Source organism: Apium graveolens, chromosome 6 (assembly GCF_009905375.1).
Source record: "Apium graveolens cultivar Ventura chromosome 6, ASM990537v1, whole genome shotgun sequence".
NCBI classification, from domain to species: Eukaryota; Viridiplantae; Streptophyta; class Magnoliopsida; order Apiales; family Apiaceae; genus Apium; species Apium graveolens.
Window position 1 is genome coordinate 46,424,216 of NC_133652.1, and position 20,782 is coordinate 46,444,997.

At 33.1% G+C, this 20,782-nt stretch overlaps 2 protein-coding genes across 2 annotated transcripts; one reads left to right on the forward strand and one right to left on the reverse strand.

The window, feature by feature from the left end:
* The first annotated feature begins 658 nt into the window (after positions 1–658).
* Positions 659–3,613, forward strand: LOC141664987 (uncharacterized). Its single transcript, XM_074470948.1, has 2 exons — positions 659–1,963; positions 2,282–3,613. The coding sequence occupies exons 1-2, from the start codon at positions 659–661 to the stop codon at positions 3,611–3,613; spliced, it is 2,637 nt and encodes an 878-aa protein (XP_074327049.1).
* A 4,385-nt stretch (positions 3,614–7,998) lies between these two features.
* LOC141664988 (uncharacterized) lies at positions 7,999–8,676 on the reverse strand. The gene has a single exon (XM_074470949.1). The coding sequence runs from the start codon at positions 8,674–8,676 to the stop codon at positions 7,999–8,001; it is 678 nt and encodes a 225-aa protein (XP_074327050.1).
* Between the last annotated feature and the right edge of the window lie 12,106 nt (positions 8,677–20,782).

Consider the following 20,782-nt stretch of genomic DNA (forward strand, 5'->3'; position numbering starts at 1 on the left):
TGCATGCAATTAAAATCCAAATAAAACTGTTAACATTCATAAACATGAAAGATGAAATACAATTTACTGTTACATCTATTATATAAGCAGTCACTATTAGGTTTATAAAGATATTATGCAGCATATTAAAATGCCAATACAAAAGAAATTAGCAATAGCTTTTAGTTGATTAGTTAGTTATGGTCAATGCTTAGTCAATATGTACACCTGTCATAATATTAGAGGTAGTATCAATAGTATATAAACAAACAGATGTGGAATTTTACAGATTAAGAAAGTTAGTTAGACATTTTCATTTCTATTTTTTTCTCTCTATCTCAGATCTCTCTCTCTCAATCTCTCTAATTAGTATTTCTTAGTATGAATATACATTAGTCCATATGGTATCAGAGCAGGAGAAAATCAAGATCGAAGCTTATCTCATGGAAGAACGAGGCATTGTTACTTGATTTTCAATCAAATCACGATCTCAGAGACAGGTGTAATCGATCAAATCATTTTTTTTCCGTCGTTATTTGGTGATGTTTTCAGTAGAATTTCTTGATTTCTAGTTGAAATCTGTTGTTTGTGATATGATAAGATGTATCAATTCAACGCTTACAAAGTGTTTGTCCGATGGAATCGAATAGGATTTTTTTTTTGATTTTGTTGATACACCATGATAGGTTACAATAGTACAGTTAGACCTGCAATTCGACCTCAGATGTCTTTTGCAAATGCTGTGACTGGTAATAATGGTAGCAGTAGTAATCAAACACCGCCACCACCAGTTGAAGAAGAAGTTTCTATAGAATCTAATCTACATCCTCTGTATTTACAAAACATTGATCATCCAGGCCTACTTCTTATTTCCAAGAAACTAACTGGAACAGAGAACTTTGGACCTTGGAAGAGATCTATTACTATTGCTTTATCTGCCAAGAACAAGCTTGGATTAGTTAATGGTACATATCCTAAGCCTGAAGAAAACTCACCTCTTAAATCACAATGGGACAGAGTTAATGACATGGTGATTAGTTGGATTTTAAACACTGTATCATATGAGATAAGCAATGGAATGGATTTTGTTACTTCAGCTCAAGAAATGTGGGAAGAGCTTCATGGACAATTTTCCAGTGTGAATGGTCATAGAGTTTATCAGGTCTTGAAAGATACTCATGCCTTAGAACAGGGTGATAAATCTGTTGAGATATACTATCACAAATTGAAGAATTTATGGGATGAATATTCAGCTTTAGAACTAGTAAATGCTTGCAAATGTGGATGTACTTGTGGTTTTGTAAAGCTACAAGAAGAAAGGGAACAAAGAAAGAAACTACTTCAGTTTCTTATGGGATTGAATGATAGTTTTGCTGTGGCCAGAGGTCAAGTGTTAATGATGTCTCCTTTGCCAAATTTGTCTCAGGCTTTTTCTCTCATAAAACAGGATGAAAAGCAGAAGCAAGGTAGTCATGTTCCTAGTGTTTTCTTGGGTTCAGTTTCTGATGCTAATAGTAATGCACAGAAATCTGTCAATACATCTGGAGGTTTCAATAAATCCTTTGGTATTTCTAAATCTGGATTGAAGTGCTCTTACTGTCATAAGGAAGGACATCTCAAGGAACAATGTTATAAACTCATTGGCTATCCAGACAAGAAGAAAGGAAAAGGGAAATTTCAGAATCATAATATATCTACCACTACTTCTACTAATGCTTCTGGTTTCAGGCAGTTACCTCAAGCTTTGAATGTTTCTAGTCCAGCTTATCCACAGAGTTTCTCTGGACAGCCACCAATGCAGCAACCAATGCAGGGTATTTTACAGACTCCCATTTCAGCTTCTGGGAGGTCACAATCTGTAAACTCTCCAACTATTGAGCAATTGCAGAGTCAAATGACACAAATGAATCAGATGATGATGCTCATGATGAATAAGCAGAATTACTCTTCTCCTGAGGATCATGTCAATACCATGGCAGGTATGGTATACAGTTTTCATACATATTCATTTCAACATTCCACACACCTATGGATTGTTGATACTGGAGCTTCAAGCCACATGTGTTCTAATAGAACTCTTTTGACAAATATTAGATCCATTTCATAGCCTTATCACATTGCTCTTCCAAACAAACATATAATCTCTGTCACTCAAATAGGAATAATGTTTTTAGCTCCTTCAATCATACTTAAGGATGTATTATTTGTTCCTGATTTTCATTGCAATTTGCTATCTGTTTCCAAACTAACACAAGATCATGCTTGTGTTGTTTCTTTTCTGGAAAATCAATGTATTTTTCAGGACCAGAAGCATCAGAAAGTGCTAGCTACTGGTAATCAATTTCAAGGACTTTACTATTTCACTCATTCTCCTTCATCTTCTGCAAGCATTACTGATCCTGTTGCTTCTCCAGTTCTCAGTCCTTCATTTTTTTCAAATGTAAGTACTGTTTCTCCAATTTCTGTTTCAAAACTTTGGCATATGAGGCTAGGTCACATACCTAATAATGTACTTAGTCATATTCCAATTTCAGTTCCATCTGAACCTTGTAACAAAGAATGTCCTGTATGTCCTCTTTCTAAACAATGTAAAATACCTTTTCCTAAGTTCAATGCTTCTGTTTCTACTGAATCTTTTGCTTTAATTCACATGGATATTTGGGGGCCATATCATATAGCTACAAATACCGGTTGCAAATACTTTCTTACTATAGTTGATGATTATACTAGAGCAACTTGGGTATTCTTAATGCCTAACAAGCAACAGATTCTTAGTATATTTCAGACATTTGTGAGTCATGTAGCTACTCAATATCATAAATCACTTAACGTGATAAGATCTGATAATGGTAGTGAATTCATGAGTCATTCTTTCAGCTCCTTTCTTTCTAGTATTGGTGTCATTCATCAAACTTCTTGTCCATACACTCCTCAACAAAATGCAAAGGTTGAAAGAAAACATAGTCATTTATTAGAAATGGCTAGAGCATTAAGATTTCAATCAGGCTTACCCTCTAAATATTGGGGGGATTGTGTTCTTACTGCAGCATATCTCATAAATAGAATTCCAACTCCAGTTCTACACAATAAATCACCTTTTCAGATGTTACATGGTAAATTACCAGATTATGATGCACTTAGAACCTTTGGTTGTCTCTGTTTTGCTTCTGTGCATCCCTCAGATAAATTTGCTTCTAGAGCAATAAAATCTGTGTTTTTAGGATATCCTTTCCATCAAAAGGGATATAAACTTCTTGATCTTTCTACACATACTGTTTTTGTCAGCAGACATGTTAAATTTCATGAACATGTGTTCCCTTATACTTCATCTTCATCTAATTTCAATACTGATCTACACACATTTAAAGATTGGTATTTGGCTGGTCAAGATTTATCTTCTTCAGTTTTCATTAATGGTTCTTCTAATGGAAATGATTCATCCATTTTACCTATTAATACTTCTGTTGACAACTCAAATCCAACACCAACATCATCAACATCTGATGTTAATTCTTCAGATACAGATGTTAATTCTTCAGCTACTAATATACAGCCTAACCCTGTTTCAGATTCCAATACTATTATCAGTACTGATTTAGTCCCCCATTCTGTACCCGATCCAGTTCTTAGGTAGTCTACTAGAAATATTACCAGACCTAGATGGTGGTCAGATTATCAGCTATCAAATCAAGCAAAACCATCCTCCATCAATGTTCAAGCTTCCAAAGCACATTTTACTACTCTCTTATCATCTTTTCCTACAGATGCAACACAATTTGCTTTTATGGCAAATTCTAGTAAAGTTGTTGAACCTCAACACTATTATCAAGTTGTGTCTAATCCTTTATGGGTTCAAGCAATGCAAAAGGAATTATTAGCACTTGAACAGAATCATACTTGGGATCTTGTTCCCCTTCCTCCTGGTAAACATGCTATAGGCTGTAAGTGGGTCTACAAAGTCAAGTATCTAGCAAATGGTGAGATTGAAAGGTATAAAGCTAGGTTAGTAGCTAAAGGGTACACACAGACAGAAGGGGTTGATTACCATGATACCTTTGCCCCTGTAGTAAAAATGGTCACTGTTAGAAGTTTATTTTCTATAGCAGCTGCTAAAGGATGGATCATAGAGCAACTTGATGTCAATAATGCTTTTTTGCATGGGACTTTACAAGAAGAGGTCTATATGACATTGCCTTTGGGATACATCAATACTTCTGGAATTCAAAATTTGGTTTGCAAATTAGTCAAATCCATTTATGGGTTAAAACAAGCTTCTAGAGATTGGTTTGCAAAGTTAACTGTTTTCCTAATTTATGAAGGATATGTTCAATCCAAGACTGATTACTCTATGTTTACATTGCATCAGAATGGCTCTTTTGTTGTGGTACTCATCTATGTAAATGACATCCTCATTTCTGGTAATGATGCCACATTAATTGCTCATTTGAAGCATTTGTTGGATATTAAGTTTGGAATAAAGAATTTAGGTGCTGTTAAATATTATCTGGGATTGGAAGTATGCAGAAACAGTATAGGTATTTTTGTCTCTCAACAAAAGTTTATTACTGATCTTCTTTCTTCAGCAGACTTGCTGGATTGCAGACCTCTTTCTGTTCCTTTGGATCCTCATCTCAAGTTATATGATCATGAGGAGTCTGGTCCTTTATTGACCAATCCTTCTATTTACAAAGTTTGGGTTGGAAAACTCATTTACCTTAATACTTGCAGACCAGATATATCTTTTTCTGTCCAACTTCTGAGTCAATTTATGCATGCTCCAAGAGTTAAGCATCTAGAAGCTGCAGTCAGAGTTCTCAGATATCTTAAATGTACAATAGGCCATGGTCTCTTTTTCCCAGCTGTCAATGATCTACAGTTAAAAGTTATAGTGATAGTGATTGGGCAGGTGATCCAAATGATAGAAGATCTGTAGGAGCATATTGTCTGGTTCTAGGTCATGTTACTATTTCTTGGCGATCCAAAAAACAGCATGTGACTTCCAAGAGTTCAGCTGAGGTAGAATATCGTGCTCTTGCTGATGCATCTTGTGAGGTTTTATGGATTCTTAATTTGTTACGAGAACTCCATCTTTCTTCTTTCTTTCTCAGGTCCAATTGCAATATACTGTGATAGTAAGGCTGCTATAGACCTTACTGCTAACCCTGTCTATCATGCCCGTACTAAACACATAGAGCTTGATGTTCATTTTATTAGAGAAAAAGTTGCTTCAGGGTTAGTAGCTGTGCATCAGATTTCTACTAAAGAAAATTAGGCAGATATAGAAAATTTGGCAGATATATTTACCAAGGGGCTGGGAAAGTTTTGCACACAAATTGGGTCTATTTCCTCCATCACAGTCTCCAATTTGTGGGGGGCATAATGCTGATGATGTACATGCACAAGTTTCAACAGTGTTTGTTCAAGGGGAGGCTAAAGATATTATACAGCATATTGAAATGCCAATACAAAAGAAATTAGCAATAGCTTTTAGTTGATTAGTTAGTTATGGTCAATATTTAGTCAATGTGTACAGCTGTTTAGTCAATGTGTACAGCTGTCATAATATTAGAGGTAGTATCAATAGTATATAAACAAACAGATGTGGAATTTTACAGATTAAGAAAGTTAGTTAGACATTTTCATTTCTATTTTTTTCTCTCTATCTCATATCTCTCTCTCTCAATCTCTCTAAGTATTTCTTAGTATGAATATACATTAGTCCATAGTTTACAAATTAGATAAAGTATTATATGATTTATTGTATATTACAGATTATGTTACTTAACATTCAATACAGAAAAAAATACTAAATATATACAAATATACAGATACCAACATATTCTTTAAAAATAATAAAAAATAAACTATTTGAGCCCCGGGTAATATTATAAACTCATGGTTCTGCTACTGGATATATACCAATAACTGCTTTGTGGTAGCTAGTTAAGCTAAATTACCACTAAGATTGTATGAGAACTACGATCAAACAGAGATGAATTACAGATTATATCAAAAGAAAAGTTCCATACCTGATAGGATAGCACAAAAATTGCAGAACAAAATTAAAAACAACAACTAAAACGTAGGCGGCGACTGGCAAGAGTTATAGAGTTGTAGTTGCAAACTAAAAGAAAGAGTCATGTTAAGCTCAAAATACTACAATAGCTGAGTCTGCACTCAAAATTAGAACCAGTTTTTTGTAATTTTATAAAAATTATATCTTAATTGAATAATAATATGTTTATTGTTTAAAACGGGATATATATGTGGGAACGGGGAAGTACATTAATCTGCATTTTGTACACCTCGTCCCATGAATTTTGTGAACACAATCCTTCTTCACAGTAACTGAGTTAATCAATACTGTTTCAATTTAGCGATATTACTTAGCTAATCTGATCATTGAATTAACCAATCACATATATGTTATTAAATTTTAATTAATGCGAGTTCACACCTAAAAAATAGATCAATTAAATTACGAATATACTTTTTCCATATATATCCTTCCTTTATTATAAAATATGCATCTAATAATTATGCAGTTAACCGATCAGAAAATTTTAAATTATTTTATAACAATGAAAAAGAACTCAATTTAGACCAGTCACATTATATTACAAATTTCCTTACTTCCATTCTCATTCAGTCTATTTATAGTATTATATAATAGACGAAATATTAAAAATTTGATCATTGATAATTATTTTTTGATACAGATTAATTTTACCTAAATACTCTTAATTATTAATAAATTTTATGAAATAATCTTTATTTTTTTCTACGCCTGAAAACAAGAACATGATGACATGCCTCCGATATGAATTCATACTGGTATTGTTTGCTTTTGAGAATCTCCTAATTATCTCACTTTCTTCCATGTACGCACTTTTCACCTGATCACCGTTTTTTTAACGAAATGCAATTTCAATACTCATTTAGATCATTCAAAATACAAGACCTCACACTAGACCTGGCCACTTGTGCGGGCTGGGCAGTTCGGGCCGGGCCGCACACGGGTTAGGCACTACTAACCTTAACACTGAACCGGCCCGCTAAAATACGAACCGGGCTCGGGCCAGATTTGAACCGGGGTATATGAACTCGTAACCGGCACGTGATTATTCACGGTTACGAGCTGTGCGGGCTGTCCACGAGCTGTGCGGGCTATGCACAAGCGGGCCGAACTATAAAGAAAAGGAAACTCCTGAGTTACTAAATACTAAGATATATATACACGTAAAACTAGTAGTGGTAGTCAGTGTAGTGGACTAGTGGTAGGTAGTATATTAATAATAGTTCTAGGCTTTTAGGCTTCTAGATTAGAGTAGCAGCAGTCTGTGTAGAATTTCTAGCAAAGCAGACTAAATTATAGTTAATTAATTTGGTTTATGCATTCACAGTTATCTTAAATAATATATTTCATATTTTATAATTATTTTGATTTTTTTATTTGATTAAAGTAGTATAAATTTTATGAATTCTAAAATGACTTAATTGATTAATTTTATTATTTTGATATTAATTCTGAAATGACATTATCATAAGTACAAATGTTAAGAATCCGAAAAATATTTGTGTACAACATTGAAAGTCAGATGAACAAAACAATAATTCAGTGTATATAAAAATAGAAAATCAGAACCTATATCATCTCAAATACAAAAAATGAAACCCACCAATTATAAATTAAAAGTAAAACTAACTTGTAAGCTTATTTAACATCAATACATTACAGTCCGGTTCATGCGGGTTAGTGCGTGTTGTGCGTGCTGTGCGGCTCGTGCGGCTCGTTGGTTCGTGCGGGTTAGTGCGGGTCGGGCCGGTTCCGGTTCTTTAATTCTGTATTCGTATTCGGTTCATTGATTTCGGCAAATTGTGCGGGTTTGAACCGGCCCGGTTCGGGCCGAATAAATTCGGTTTTCCGTACGAGCCGGTCTCGAGCGGGCGGTCCAAACCCGCACGAGTGGCCAGCTCTACCTGACACTGATTGGAATAGAACACCAATCAAACATACTATCATGATACACATAGGATACACATGTGACACTCGAGCAAACTCATGGGCCGACATGTTAGCTTCACAAAATACAACTTAACGTTGTTAACATCACGAACTAGATTACGACATTCCTCAACTACTTGTCCTACTCTGGATCGCATGGGGGCTGAGCTTCGAACCATCAGAACTACTGCCAAACAGTCAGACTCAATAGTTACAGTGGTGCTATCCCATTCCTTAGCCCAACTCAACGCCTCCTTAATCGCAATGGTTTCAACCAAACTTGGATTCATGACCTCAGCAAAGCTCCTGGTTTTTGCTGCTATTAGCCATCCTTCATGATTTCTAGCAATAAGACCAATACCCGACTTACCTTGTTCCTCAAAAACTGCAGCATCTACCGATATCTTTCCTTCATTATAATGTGGCTTTCCCCAGATAACTGCACCATCTCCTGGAAAGTCCGGATACAAAGGTGCCTGCATACCTCTATTCTGAGTAATTCTCCACTGTGAAAGATATTCCCATGCATTTGCAACAATTCTCAATTCTTTCCATCTCTTACCATTCCAAAGCAGGTCATTCCTGGCCCTCCATATCGACCAGCATAAAGTAATGATTTTTGCTTTGTTTTCCTTGGTCTGACCTGCCAGCCTATTCTTCAACCATATCGAGAACTCCATTCCAGCTTCCATACTAGTACTACTATCAAAATACTGCCAGCAACGATTTGCTGATCGACAAGACACCAGTGCATGGATTATTGACTCCTCAGCTTTATTACAAACAGGGCATATATTGTTTACTTGCACATGTTTCACTTGCAGTTGTACTTTTGTTGGCAAACAGAAACTAACCGCTCTCCAGATTAAGTTCAACACCTTAGGTGGAGCTTTGATATTCCATAATCACTTCCAATACTCCACATTCTCATTTGTTGCATAATTCCCCTTCTGTTCTTGGATCATTTTATAAGCACTCTTTACCGAAAACTGGCCTGATGCTTCCAATCTCCCGCTGAAAATATCATCGTTTAGGTCGTGCTCAACTACAGTGCTAAGAATACGATATTGATCCCTTTCTTCAAAAGTGTCTTTAATAATGTCAACATCCCAAACTTTGGAGTCAGTTTGCAACAACGATGCCACTTTTTGATTCATCAATACTGGAGACTTAGTAGTAACAAAGGGATTTTCCTTATCACCAAGCCAAGGTTGGTCAAGAACTTGAATGTCCTTACCAGTTTCAATCCTCCACACTGAACCCGCAGATACACTGAACCCGCAGATATGACTCTTCTAGCTTCCATGATACTACGCCAGATAAAGCTAGGGCTCCCTCCTAGCTTTGCTTGCAGAAAACTTGTATCTGCATACCTGATCACCGTTTTTAATTAAAGATTTTCATGTATATCGTGAGTTGGGCTAAAATAAAAATAAATTTTATATTACTTTATTGTGTCCCATATATATATAAGATTTATATATGATGACATCCAGACTAAATCATCTATCTATCTATTTTTTTTGGGTAAATGAGGTCAAGCCTCGTATATTAAATTAAAAGGGAGAAAAATTTATAAAGGGCAACATTTTCAAATTTTCTGTCTATCTATCTATTTATACTATATTGTCATATTAAAAACAAAAAAATTAAATTTTTTTAATAGTCGGTACTATAATATTAAAGACGAATATTCACAATAAAAACTTGATAAATAAAAATATAATTATAATTTTCCTAATAGTCTTGTGCTTAAATAAAATAATATAAATTATTCACCCGGGACGTGCTAAATAAAATTATACTATTAAATCAATTTTAAATAAAAATGAAATAAACTATATATAGTTATTTCGATTTGTTTCTCCGGGCAAAAATAAAATAATAAATACTACTCATCCGGCTAAAGGAAATTATGGGATAAAACAAAATCAGAATTTGAAATTGTATTAAATAAAACAATGAAAGTTTTGTAGGTAATCGGTATGTTAATTGTAATTATAGTAATATTTAAACTAAAACAATCTCATATATAAACAAACATTAACAATAGAATTATATAAATATAAATTAAATAATATGTCTAATGAACTTAGTTTAAACAAAATAATAGTGGTTTAAACAAAATAATATGTAATACGGGTTGGACTAAACGAAATTATACTATTTTCCTAATCTTAAAAAAAATAAAAATACACTACATATATTTGATTGGATTTGTTGTCTCATGCTAAAATAAACTAATAAATACTACTGATCCGACTAAAAAATATAATATTGAAAACGGGACGAAACATAATTAAAATTTGAAATAAAATTCGTCTGGTTGAAATAATGTAACAAAATAATATATACTACACATTGGGCCTATAATAAAATAATATTTACCCCGACTGAAATAAAATTAAAAATAAACTAAAGATAGTTATCTGGATTTGGTTAATATGACGAAAATGGGCCTAAAACAAATATTTGCTATCTCATGCTAAAACAAAATAATAAATCATTACTAATCCAACTAAATATATATATATATATATATATATATATATATATTATTAAACGGTCTAGAACATAACTAAAAATTTGAAAGCTAATTCGTTGGTCAATATAATGTCATCGGTCTAAAATAAAATAATATTTTTTATTCATTATTTCTAAAATAAAATACTACGCACCCGTAGCTCAAATAAAAATAAAAATAAACTAAAATATTATTAACTACATCTAGTTGATATAATGGGGATAAGTCAAAAATCTATATTATTGAACGGGTATAAAACAAAATTAAAATTTGAAAGCTGATTTGCTAAAACAAAATAAAGTATATTATTAATTCGATCTTAAACAAAATAATGTTCGACCCTCAGTTCAAATAAAATTAAAAATACACTAAATGTTATTAGTTGGATCTGCGTGATATAACGAGAGCACTACCACAAAATAATGTATATTATTGATATACGCAAAAAATTAAAATTAATTTCAAATTGAAATTAATTTTTATTATTAATTCGGATTAAAAATAAAAGAAAAGACTACCAAATTCGTTGCCAGGTACCATGTAGGCTTGAAAGAATTTGAAAATTGAGACTCGACCCTGATAGCCGAAATATTAAAAAAATTGATAGTAGATTTGTGTGTATAATATTTAAATTTATATAATTACGGGCTTTTTAAATTCTACATTCTCCATATTCTTTGAATAAAACGAAAATAGAGATGATTACTTAGTCTATATAATGGCGTCGAACTAAAATAAATTAATATATATTATTTATTTGAGCTAAAAAAATTAAATAATTGATCCATAATAAATTAAAATTAAAATTAGAAAATAATTAAACCGGCTAAAGCAAGATGACATGTATTTTTTTTTTCTTTTTTCTTTTTATCGTAGGTAACCCGCAATAGCCCGTGGGATTCGAACCTGTGATCAAGAAGATAGTTATCACCTTTTACCAACTGAGCCAACCCTTCCTTTTATCGAGACTAATATAAAATTTTACCATTGATCTTGGCTAACATGATTTTTTTACCATTGATCCGGCTTAAACAAGTTTAACTAAAATAAATCTAAATCTAATTAGTTAAATTTGGTTTCCATAACGGGTCTTAGAATAATACAAAATAATTTATCAAACTAAAGATAATTCGTATACTATTGATCTGTGCTAAAATTTTCCTTTTAGTTAATATATTATCTTTTGTTAATACACCTATAAATATCAATAAAACTATAATTTTCTATCTTTAATATTATTTTTTAAAACTAAAATATCACTTATTTAAAAATATCATTAACTTATACACGTGTGTGTATATTTATAATTTTCATCAAATTATATTATTAAAAATTTCAAATAAATAAATTTCATAGTTAAATTTTTCACTTCAAATTAAATTCAAAATTTTTATAATATCACAAATAATCCGTGCATCGCACGAGTTTTAGACTAGTTATATTAACCTTAGTTATTAATTCTAATTAAAAATATAGTAGTTACTTAATTTACCATATTCATATATTTTATTTTAAAAATATCGGGTTTTGTTTAATTTTATTCTCGTTATATCTTGAATTCTAAAAATCAGATTTTAACGAATTTATAACTCACACGAATCTCACAAAATAAACTTTAATTCAGATAAGATTTAAATAAATTTATTTTAGAGCAATAAGAGAGCACACATAAAATATATAAGAATCATAATTTATTAAAAGAATTTCGTAATTACCATTCTCATTCCGTTGTAGTGACCACTTCATTAATAATAGCAATTACTAGATTTAACATATTCATATATAAAAAATTCTATATGTCAAAAATATAAACATATTTTAATTAAAATAATTACGATTATAAAATATTTCTTCTCACACTTTGATCCGGTTTTGCTTAATTTTTTTTTGGCTATATGATGAGTTCTATAAATCAGATTTAAAAAAAAATTATAGCCCATACGAATCTCACATGATAATTTGTAATTAAGGATGGTTTAAAAAAATTTATACAGCTAAAATAAGTGAAAAGAAGGTTACAAATTATATATTAAGTATTTGTTTATATATATGATGCCTACTTATTTTTCGTTTAAATTAAGAAAACATATATATTCATTTATTTCATATCAAACAACTATCATCAATTTATTTCAATATCTAACGGTAATTTGAAATAGTTAAAAAAAATAATAAAATTGGAGTTAAAATTAAATAAAATAAATATTGATCCCTAGCATGATTTTTTTTATCACCACATCTCCACCATCACGATTACCACTGACATCGTGATCTACAAACCATCACTATATATAGATAACCAAACACAAGTCTAAATTACCATGAAAGTCACAAGAATCAACAAAATTGAAAAAAAATCATGCATGGGGCTAAAAACAAAGACAGAAATGACAACCCAGAATAATAGAAGTAACAATTAACATTTAGTTTTCGCGAGTTTGTCAAATAGATGAAAATCGATAGAAAAGATTGAAAAAATACATGTATAATATTTATACGTGTTTGTTGGGAATTTGCTGAGTCAAGAATCAGGATCTGTCTAACAATCAGGATATGATCAACTGTCAGGATATGATTATCCGTTGAAAGCTTCATTACTATCCGTTGACAATCTATTCAGTCATCCGTTGATGCTTACATATGAATATCCGTTGAAGCTCTAACATATATGCGTTGATCAACTTATCCGTTGATAATGACTTGAATGACAAGTCAGAGTTGCAAAATAAATCTGAATGTGTTGATTTATAGAATCGTAGTTGATTTAGATATGTATAGAAAGTAGAAGAGTTATACTATAATATATATATTATAATTGATAGAGATTGATTGTAGTTGTGTAGTATATAAATACAGAATAGGTTATCACATAAGAGCGTGAACAACGCGATAGGTGCTTAACTCGAGTATTCTATAACCTAACAGCTCTTAAGAATATTATTCTTGAGAGAGTTTTGTAACAATTTTATTAAAGATCAATATATACTATTATTTGATTGATCTGTGCTTACTTTACCTCTGTGATACATCGATTTGTTAAGTAATTGTATCCAACCCCCCTTAAAAAATTACTTTACTGGGCAATAAGTGATATCAGAGCGGTCAAATTAACTGTTAATTTGAAAAGATCAAGATGTCTGGAAGTAAGTATGAAAGCATGATAGTTCTTATCCTGAAGAAAGCTGATTACTCTACATGGAGAGTAAAGATGTTGATGTTCCTGGAAGCTATTGATGGTGCATATGTTGATGTATCAAAACATGACCTCCTTACCTATGAAAATCGTGGTTATGACCCCAGATGTTCCTGAACACTATGTCAGGAAAGAAAAATCAAAGTGGTCAGATCCTGAGAAGGATTCAATGCTTAAAGATGCAAAAGTCAGAAATATTCTGCACAACAGTTTGGACAATGTGATGTCCAACAGGGTGATTGTCTGCAAGACTGCAGAAGAGATATGGGATGCCTTGGAGAAACAGTGCCAAGTTCAATGGCAATAAAGAAGAATAGAAGAGCTTTCTTGTACAAAAATATGAGCAATTTGATGCCAAGGCTAATGAATCAATTACTGACATCTTTGATAGATTTCTGACACTGCTGAATGATCTATCATTGGTTGGAAAAGAGTATGATAGAGAAGACTCAAACACCAAGTTTCTGAGAGCTCTTCCAGAAGATTGGGATACTCAATCCTCAATAATCGGGCATCATTATGATATTGATTTACTGACTCTGAATAAATTTTATGGGATGCTGAAAACCCATGACTTGGAGATCCAACAAAGGAAAAATAAAAAGGTTCAGAAGATGAAGGTTGTGGCTCTAAATGCTGAGACCCATAAAGGCAATAAAAAGATAAGCGAGAGGTCAAGAAGAAGGAACATAGTGGAAGAGTCAGATACTGATGAATCATCGAATCCTGACACAGATACTGACGAGGAATCTGGGATCGAACTGGATGATCCTCAAGTTGTTGAGATGCATGCAATGCTGGTGAAAGGCTTTAGAAGGATGAGGTTTGTAAAACCACAAAGGACAAAGGTGGTTTTAACAGATTATACTCTGGAGATGGCAAAGGCAAATTCAGAAAGAATGAAGAATAATACACCAAGGGAAGAAAGTTTGACAAGACCAAGGTGACTTGTTACAACTGCAATGAAAGAGGACATCTGGCTACTGAGTGCCTCAAGTCAACTAGAAAAGTTTTGGTCACAACAAACTCCAATAAAGACTGAATGGACTCATCAGGAACTGACAATGATAGAAATTATGGAGTGATATTGAGTGGATTATTCTTCTTCTTGAACATCAGCAATAATAGGGAGAATACCAGTGGATGGAATAGAAATATGAGTGGACTGCAAGAAAGTATCAGTACTTAGACCTGCAGAGAAATTATCAGCATTTGATGCATCAGAGTTTACTATAGGGACTATAGGCTGGATCAGCAACTGTTTCTTTATTACTCTGAGCACCTACACAATCAATGAAAGAACCACTTAAATCTATATATTCTTTTAAAGTAGTCTCACTATTTCTCACTGCACTCGTCTCATGACTTTTAATAGTCAGAGTTTCCTCACAAGGATTAGATAAATCCTAACACTCATCTACCTATCCTTTTGCCAGGTAAGAATCCTGTCTCTCTTTAATTCTATTTTTCTCTAAATATTTTCTCTCATTCTCATAAGAAACGCTCAAAAAATTTTGTCCTACGGAAATAAGAGTTGGTTGAGAAGAGTTGTATGTGGTCACATGACTAAGGGTACCCTTTTGTAAAGGACTAGACATGATCATACCATCCGAATTTATAGTACTAATAGTAGCTGAAAAAACAGTATCAGTACTTAAATTAAATATTGATAAAGACAAGTCAGTAATTATACCTTGTGCTTCTGAAAGATCGAATTCTAAGATAGCATCCAAAGGAGGTACTGACAGAATATCAGCATATGGTGGAGTTGGATGTATCTTTCCTTCAGTATCAACTGTCAAGATAACTGGACCAGGAGTCATGCCTTCATTACCACTTTGAGGTAATGGTTCTTGTGGGGCTGGAAATTCAGGAATTGATGGACTACTTTGAAACCCAGGTTCTTGTGTACTCCTCTCCTCATTTTCAAAATCTGACCCATGTTCAACTCCAAGTTTGCAGCCAGCTGTTTGCTTGAATATGTGAGAATCAAACTTCTTACAGAAATCTTTGACTTGTGAGACTTCTGCATGAAGTTTATATGCAACTGCTTCATGTCATTTTACTATGGACTTACTAGCAAGAGGTTCCACATCTGTAATGTCTGCTACACTACTTAAGGTGTAGGTTCTTGTGTGACTAGATCATGATTTATAGTAGTTGATGCATCCTTTTGAGATACAGGTTCTTTTGTGCTTGATCCATGAAACATCCCTTGTTTATGCAACCTCTTTGCTATTTTCTCTACTTGCTCATTAGTGACCTCCCTCACTTTTCTTTTCAGCTTTATTGGAGAATCAGAAATTGTGACAGGTATATCAACAATTATATTATCCTGAGCATTAGTAATTGGTTGTTTTGACACAAATACATCATTTCTCTCATTAGCTATTTTTTGTTTGAGCTTCAGCTTTTGTTGAGCAAAGTAGGTCTTGGCCAACTTCTTTTTCCTTGGTCTAGGGCTTGAATCAGTATTTACAGCATCAGGATTTGTTGTGCCCTCCTTAGTTGGTAATACAAATAAAATCTCAGGATTTAGCTTCTTGAATTTAGATGATAAGGTAGTAGTGTCCTCATCATCTAATTTTGATTCAGCAAGTACAAGCTTTCTCTTAACAATTTCTGAAGGTTTAGAAGAAGGAGAAACTTGTACCTTGGAACCACTAGATCATCCAGCAATGACATTAGCACAAGTATCCTGAGCAAACTTCAATACTGCTCTCTGACCATAAGGCCTGACAGACTGGGCAATAATGTCATGTGGGTTCTCAATAAAAACCCTAATATCCTGTGGGTTCTCAATAGAAACCCCGAATTTTGCTATTTTTTTCCTTTTTATAACATGTGTCTTTTGGGAGGCACTTGAGGTGGATTGTGTTTGAGGAAGTGTTTGGGTTGTGGTGCTTGGATTAGCTAAATGGGGGTTCCAAAAAGTAATTGCCTGTAGCTTAGCACTCTGTTGATTTTGTAATCCATAAGTCTCAGGAATCTTTACAATTAGCAAGTTCCTGGCAGAGAGTGGCAGCCTGAGAGGTGCAAGAGCAACCTTATCTTTATCCTTAGAAATCAAATCAGAGAAAGCCCTTATTGTGAGCTTAAACACTGAAATGGTTTGATTAGTAGGGATTGGGGTATTGGGAAACAAATATTAGAAATTAACTGACAAAACCCAGTATAGTAAACAACATTAGGATCATCTCTTATTCTATCCCCTATAAAACAAAGAACTACTCTACCAAAATCATAGTTAGCACCATGGATTAGAGAGTACCCAATTTGTTGTCTCATGATAGGAAGGGCATTAAAATTAGTGCGTTTGTTGTTGGCCATGGTAATGTAGTCAAAGTAGAAATTCCACTCCTTCTTTAGACCATTCCTTTTCAACTACCCCATATTCTTCATGTCTTTATCATAGCCAATCTCATTTAAAAACCTCCTCATCTCAGCATCTCCAACAGAAGTTGAATAAGAATTATGAGCAGGGAGATGAAGAGCTTCCCTTACAGTTTGAGGAGTGACAACTTTCGTCTCCTCATTGAACTCGAAAGTAATACTGGGAATACCACTCTCACCACCATCATCGTAAACACCAGTTCTCCAAAAAGAAAGAACCTGGTCTCCAAAAACAACTGTAGGTTCAGTCAAAGCAAAACCCACTTCACTGGCTTTCAATAAATTCTGAAAGTCAGGATTTATCCTAGTGTTATCCATAATAGCAGCGTAGTTGTTAATGATAAATTTTGCACTTCCATGAACAAAAGTCGATGATGTAGAAGATGAAGTCATGATTAATCTGTGAAAAAACTTAAAAACTGATGAGGGTATCAATGTTTATGAGAGAAAAAGAGAGTTAGAGAGTGATACGAAATTGATAAAGTGATAATTGAAAATCAGAAATTGATTTTATTTAACACTGTACTCTAACTCACACAGACTGTTCAACTTAGTACATGTGGTAGATTGTCATTGATCAAGAAAAAAAATCATGTAACATGTATTAATGTGCAGTAATTACGTGTACAGTTACACAAGATACTATTTTACAAAAACTCAATTATTTTTCCTAAACTCACGCCATCAACTTTACACCTGTAATCAATTACATAAAATTACCCACTTTACTTCATCACTGTTTTTAATTAAAATACTGATTTAAGAATATTTTTGAATAAATTCAAAAAATATCAGAGTTTAACAGTCAATCAGGATTTGACTATTATCAGTATTTAATCCACTACTGTCAGAACTTATCAGTCAACTCAATTTTGACCAAAATCAGTATGTAGCTATACATTCAGAGTTTATCATGCAACTAGTATCAGATTTTAACTATCAGAATTTAAACTCAACTTCAATTTCAAATAACAAATAGCATGAATACATGACACCGATGTTTAACACAATTATCAGAATTTAACAAATTATGTTTCATAAAAAAAGATACCACACTCTGATAATGTTTCCATATTATAGATCACAGCTTATCCATCAGTGTTTAAGAATTGTTCTGAAATCATTCCCAATTCATTCACCAGTCTTGTAAAAGTAGCTTCACAAAGTGATTTGATGAAGATATCTGCTAACTGTTGATCTGTAGGCACAAAGTGCAATTCCACTGTACCTTTTATTACATGTTCCCTTATGAAATGATACCTTATGCTGATGTGTTTAGTCACTGAATGTTGTACTAGATTTCCTGTCATTGTAATAGCACTTTGATTATCACAATATATAGAAATTTTAGAATATTATAACCCATAATCCTGGAATTGATTCTTCATCCAAAGAATTTGAGCATAACAGCTTACCGCATCAATATACTCAACTTCTGTGGTTGAAGTGAAAATTGACTTTTATTTCTTGTTAAACCAAGAAACCAATCTGCCACCAAGAAATTGGCAATTTCTTGAAGTGCTTTTTCTGTTTATTTTGTATCCTGCAAAATCAGTATCTAAATATCCAATTAGCTTAAAATTTGAAGCTCTAGGATACCACAGTCCAAGATTCATGGTGCCTTTGAGATATTTAAAAATTCTTTTCACAACTAACAAAATTTGGTTCCTTTGGATCAACTTGGAACCTTACACACAGATAGGTAGCATACATGATATCAGGTCTACTAGTAGTCAAATATAGGAGTAAGCCAATCATACCTCTATAGTTAGTTATATCTACTGATGAACCAGTATTTAAATCTAACTTGGTTGTAGTGGCCATATGAGTTGTTGTAGTTGAACTGTCTTGCATCCCAAACCTTTTGAGCTAATTTCTGGTATATTTGATTGATTAATAAAGATTCCTTCTTCAGTCTGCTTGAATTGTAATCCCAGAAAATCACTCAATTCTCTCATCATACTCATCTGATATCTTGACTGCATTAGCTTTGCAAATCTCTCACAGAGTTTATCATCAGTAGAACCAAAAATGATATCAATCATATATTTCTGAACTAACAACAAATCCTTACCATGGTACTTATAAAATAGAGTTTTATCAATTGTACCTCTTTTGAAACCACATTCCAATAAAAATTGAAAAAGTGTTTCATACCATGCCATTGGATCTTGCTTTAGTCCATCGAGTGCCTTATCCAGCTTATAAACATGATCTGGATATTTTGGATCAATAAACCCCAGAGGTTGTTCAACATAAACTTCCTCTTCAAGTTTAACATTTATAAATGCACTTTTTACATCCATTTAAAATACCTTGAACTTCATGTGAGCAACATAGGCTAGAAAATTTCTGATTGCCTAAAACCTTGCAACTGGAGCAAAAGCCTCATCATAATCAATGCCTTCTTGCTGTTAATAACCCTTAGCAACCAGCCTTGATTTATTCCTTATAATAATGCCCTCGCTTTCAGTCTTGTTCCTGAACACCCACTTTTTACCAACTACCGATTTGTTCTTTGGTCTTGGTACCAATGTCCAGACTTTGTTCCTTTCAAATTCATTTAACTACTCTTGCATTGATGTGATCCTGTCAACATCTTGAAGAGTTTCTTCCACTTTTTTGGGTTCAGTTTGAGATAGAAAATAATGGTAGAGACATTCATTTTGAGTGGCTTTTCTGGTCTTAACAACATTATCAAGATTTCCAATAATTAAGTCAGGTGTGTATGGCTTAGTCCATTTTCTTGAAGAATGAAGTTGACTCCATGAAGTAGAACCTTCCCCTTGATCCATGAAGTCTCTTGTCTCACTTTGTCTTGTACCATAATTATTTCCTGAAGCACCCCCTATATTAGTATTTCCAGAACTATCAGTATTTGCTTCATTAGTATTTGAGAAATCAGAGTCTGATGAAGTATTTATTGATGTTTTTCGAATTGAATCACTTGACTCTTGATGTGAATCATGTTGCTCCCCCTCAACATGTGTTTCGGTATTTGTAGAGTAGCCACTGACATGTGGCTCATTAGAGTTTAGAGTGACATCAGGATTTGCAGTATCAGGATTCGTCAGATCATCAGGATTTAACTGTTCAGAATATGGTACTTCATTTTCAAATCTCAACTATTCATGGCCATCTTCATCTTCTAAACCTGTAATCTTCTTGTCATCAAAAGACATATGAATAGATTCCATTACCACTCTTGTTCTCTGATTATAAACTATGAAAGCTTTTGTTGATAGTGGATATCCAACAAAAATGCCTTCATTAGCTTTTAGATCAAATTTAGTAAGCTGATTAGGATGAGTTTTGAGAATAAAAACATTTGCAACCAAATATGTGAAAGTACTTCAAGTTTGGATTCTTTCCTGTCACCATATCAAATAATGTTTTGCCATGCTTGTCTATTAATGTAGCATATTATGTGAAGCATTCAGTTTGTATAGCCTTAGCCTAGAAGTAGGATGGCAATTTTGCTTCTTCAAACATGGTTCTTGCAGCTTCTATGAGAGTTTTGTTCTTTCTTTCAACAACTCCATTTTGCTGTGGAGTTTTAGGGGTAGAGAATTCATGTTTGATCCTCTTGTATTTGCAGAATTCTTTCATAGAACTGTTCTTGAATTCAGTTCCATTATCACTTCTAATGATTTTTACTTTATGAGTTGATTCTTTTTCCAGTTCCCTT

Coding starts and splice junctions, on each gene's coding strand:
- LOC141664988 (XM_074470949.1), bottom strand. CDS start 8,676: ATGGAAGCTGGAATGGAGTTCTCGATATGGTTGAAGAATAGGCTGGCA.
- LOC141664987 (XM_074470948.1), top strand. CDS start 659: ATGATAGGTTACAATAGTACAGTTAGACCTGCAATTCGACCTCAGATG. Junction 1,964..2,281: donor TCAATACCATGGCAGGTATG/GTATACAGTTTT, acceptor TGTATTTTTCAG/GACCAGAAGCATCAGAAAGT.